A 3,962-nucleotide genomic window follows, 5' to 3' on the forward strand; every position below is an offset into this window, starting at 1 on the left:
CTGCGTAGCCAAAAATGCACAAGAAACACTGGCTTTTCACTAGCTGATGCTTTTTACAGGAGAATTGTAGTGTTCGCAAGTAGCGTAATTGCAACTAATTATAAAGGTCAATGCTTCTAGTCATTACAGGCCACTGTAACACCACTATACCGTCATCATCATTTATTAATACAATCCTGAAGCATTACTAATCATTGGCAACAAATAAACATGTAAAATGAACAGGATAACAACATGTCATGTATTTTCTAGTCACCTATAGATGCTAATATACAGTATGTTTGATGAACATATCTGTAACTGAATTATTGTAATTCTTAAACAATCCAATGTGAAAAGCCAGGTTTGTTGATAGTCCAATCACCATCATGGATGTTGTTGCTGCTCTTTAGTTGTTAGTGTTCTATTGATGTTACTGCTCTTTCTGTTATTTGTTGATCGTTTTTTTTCCTCTCATCTGAAGCTTGGTGTTTATTTGCTCCGGACTGAACCATTCTTTCTTTCTTTTACCCCCGTCCTGCTCATTGCGTGGTACAGCCCCGGGGCAAAAGTAGTCATGCCCACCCAGGACCCCCCGAGAGCGGCCCACATCACAGGTACCTCTCTCCTGGACTCTAGAACCATGGGAGGATGATGGAACCATGACTGCATATTTTGTACCTGTACAAGTGATTAACCCAATCAGTCAATCAATCAAATCAATTATACTCGATGCATACTCTATATGGTTAGAAAACTGAACCTAAACCAGTTCCTTAGGGCAGAAGCTGTGATAGGTCCTCTGATTGGTCCTCTTCTGCCTCTCTCATCTGTTGAGAAATGATGCATCCTCTTTACCCCTCCAAACTTCCCCAACGTTGGCCCATATGAGTTCCATGATCTTCCTTCCTTCTAGAAGCGACGTAACCAAGCCTGTTAAAAGTCGTGAATCACCTAGTTCAGGCGATTCCTTTCTTCCTTTATTGAATGAAAGTGCAACGTTTTCTGTTCTTTCATTGCTCTCTGCTGCTGTGCTCTGCTGTCTGAACGATGCTGCCAAGCGCTTGTCTGTCATCTTTTTACTGCTCACCTATCTGGCACCACTAATCCCTGTAGTTATTTCTCACCCACTAGATGGCATTATCTGAATATACAGTATCTGTTTCGCCCCCCTCTTCTTTGCTGACTCACTTTGCCTTCTCATTTTTTATTAGTCACTTTCCCTCCCTCTATTCCTCTTTCTCTTAATATAAAACTATCTATCTGCTGTAATGAACTGTCTGAATCTCTTCCTACTTCCTTTCTCTTTCTGTCTATCTCTATTTTCCCTTCATCCCCGCACTAATAACCCACCCACCTCTGTCCTGCTCTCTTTGTTCTTTTGAGTCTTCACTCCTTGCTTTCTATTAAATGGATCCTAATAATGACATGTAGGCCGGGTTGAAGCCTGGCCCTAAATTAGCTCAGGGATGAGTGGTCGAGAAAAGGTAATGAGGCTCTGTTGGGCCTAATGGGCTCCATTGTATGAACAGGCCCAGGCCTCTTACTCACTAATTGACTTCGGAAATTGAAATCTAGTAGATGAGGTTGCCATGGAGATCAGGGGGTTCTTTGCGGCCCCAAACTGTGGATCTCCTGAGGTAGGGCTGCTGAGGTAAAACACACACATGCGCACATCACAATGCTCTCACCATTAATTTCAACCATTAATGAGAGATAGAGACATGTGTGGAAGGCTAGGGTGTGGAGGGCCTTCAGACAGACAGACTGCTAACAGCTTCCTCCCCCAGGCCACCAGGCAGCCCTGTGAGGATGAGGCCAGGTGGAGAAACGCAGCGTTCCTCTCTCCTCTTGGCTCCCTCTCTGGGAGTCTCTGGAGGGGTCTCTGGTACAGCGGTCTCTGCTCGGAATGAGACGTGGCATTGAACTCTCACACAGTCGGCTGTACGGCCAGGGTTTCTCACTCAGTGAGAAAAACAAGACTGAGACAGCTAGGAGGGATTTTACTTCATGTTCCCTGTGCATAGGAGAGATTATGTGTGCAGAAATTGCTGCTTTGGTTTGTGCGTGAGAGTGTGTAACCTTTTCTCTGTAGTGTTTGAGTAATCTTGTGTGTGTGTGTGATTGGTATGCTTACTCTGGTGTGTTGTTTGTTACGATATTAACCCTTTTCACGGTATCTTACCTCTATACAGTTTTTACTAATGTATGTGTGTATATGTGTGTTCCTGTGTCTAAAACCCTACTCTCTGCTATTTCTGGTGTGTCTAATGCCATTCTCTCTCTCCCTGACCAGCTCTCAGAGCGGCGCTGGCTGCGCTTCCTCCCGTTCTGACTTCCCCCTGGTCCCCTCTTCCTCGTCCTCCTCCTCGTGCCCCCCAAGGGGCCAGTCCTTTATCCTGAGGGTCCTGAGGGCAGCTCTGCCCCTCCAGCTCCTCCTCCTGCTCCTGATTGGCTTAGCCTGCCTGGTGCCCATGACAGAGGAGGACTACAGCTGTCACCATGCCAACAACTTTGCCCGCTCCTTCCACCCCATGCTGCGCTACACCAACGGACCCCCACCCATATGAGGGTCATCACTTCCTGGTTCCAGAAATACTTTGTCATCTGAATGAATGTCCCCTACTGCTGTACACCGGTGGACTCATGCCCATAGAAGAGGACCTCCTGGATTATATTAACCCTCCCCCTCCCTGCAGGACTCTCTTCCTCTGCTACACAGAGATGACATTCACTCATTTTAGACTCTAACGCCTAACAAACCAACCGACTAACAAAAGCATCCCAAGGCTACATGGCCTTAACAGCCTCAATATGAAACATGTTGTTCAACACCCATCTACAAGATGAATGGACCTATACCTTGTGGGTCCCTTTATATCCAAAACGAATCTCTACTATTAGTTTTGTATTCTTTATAGTAATCTGTATTTTATTTTTTACAGTTTCAGAGGAAACGTCTTGAGTCTGAAGATGAAAAAAACACAGCACTACTTATATGTTGGGAGCCAAAGTGGGCTGTGCTGTGTGTCAGAATGCTGCTATTTATTTGTTAACTCAATCAGCATTCGGTAGATGTTAGAATCAATTAGGCTAGGGGGCTTCCGGTGAAGTTTGAATAGCGAACATTCCCATTAGTCCTAGAGATCCTATAGAGCTAAAAGCTGAACCTAGAGCACTGACATGGGAGAAAACTACAGGGACATGACTGACCTGCAAACACATGTTGAAAAACCTAATTGGTTATAGTTATAGTTAGTTTAGGGTTAAGGTTAGAAGTTTGGTTAAGATTAGGGTTAACTTTAGGATTAGAGTTATGGGTTGGTATGCCAGTCACGTCCGTTTAGTGGAACCCCACTGACATGAGCACTATTGAATGAAGGTACTGCACTGAAGCCGTCCACAAGATGGCTGACGTCTTCCTCCTCGGGCCAAGACAAGTATTTAACGTCGATATTATTTCAGTGTTTTAAGGCAAAACAATCGATGCAACAAGAAGAAACCAGTAAACTCACTTGTAAGATTCAGGTGATTTGTATAGTGATGTTTGAAATGCCTTTGAATATGGCAGTTATTTTTGTTTTATTAGCATGCACTTGAAATCCCTTGCTTTAAAAAAAAGCCAAACAATCACTGGTAGTGTTAAGTAGATGGATGTTATATAGTGTGCTTTGTAATAATAACGATGATGATGATGATGATGATGATCCGAACTGGATGGAGACATCTAAATCACTAGGCTGTTCAAAAATGAAACTGTAAAAACAATGAAAAATGAAATGGTTATTTATGTATGTACAGTTTGCTAATGCTGAGCTAATGAATAATACTCTCTTTGCATAATAAAATACAGTACATATTAAATATTAGTTTTTGTATTCCTTTGAGTTTGCATTACTGAATAACACAAATGCCAGACAGTAACTTAAATATAATAAATACTTAAAGTATTTATTGTTCTTTGTAAAATAATCACAAATGGG

The 3,962-nt window shown here is 42.9% G+C and overlaps 1 protein-coding gene across 1 annotated transcript in view; it reads left to right on the forward strand.

Annotated features, from left to right (window-relative positions):
* The window catches only part of syne1a (spectrin repeat containing, nuclear envelope 1a), a 205,172-nt gene extending 201,329 nt beyond the window's left edge, over positions 1 to 3,843 (forward strand). The window contains exons 145-146 of the mRNA XM_082976172.1: positions 538 to 596; positions 2,276 to 3,843. Of these exons, the coding sequence (XP_082832298.1) occupies positions 538 to 596; positions 2,276 to 2,549 (333 nt within the window). The 3' untranslated portion in view covers positions 2,550 to 3,843. The remainder of the gene's footprint in view (positions 1 to 537; positions 597 to 2,275) is intronic.
* The last annotated feature ends 119 nt before the right edge of the window (positions 3,844 to 3,962 follow it).

The sequence above is a fragment of the Salmo salar genome, chromosome 06, assembly GCF_965601325.2.
Source record: "Salmo salar chromosome 06, fSalSal1, whole genome shotgun sequence".
Classification (NCBI taxonomy): domain Eukaryota; kingdom Metazoa; phylum Chordata; class Actinopteri; order Salmoniformes; family Salmonidae; genus Salmo; species Salmo salar.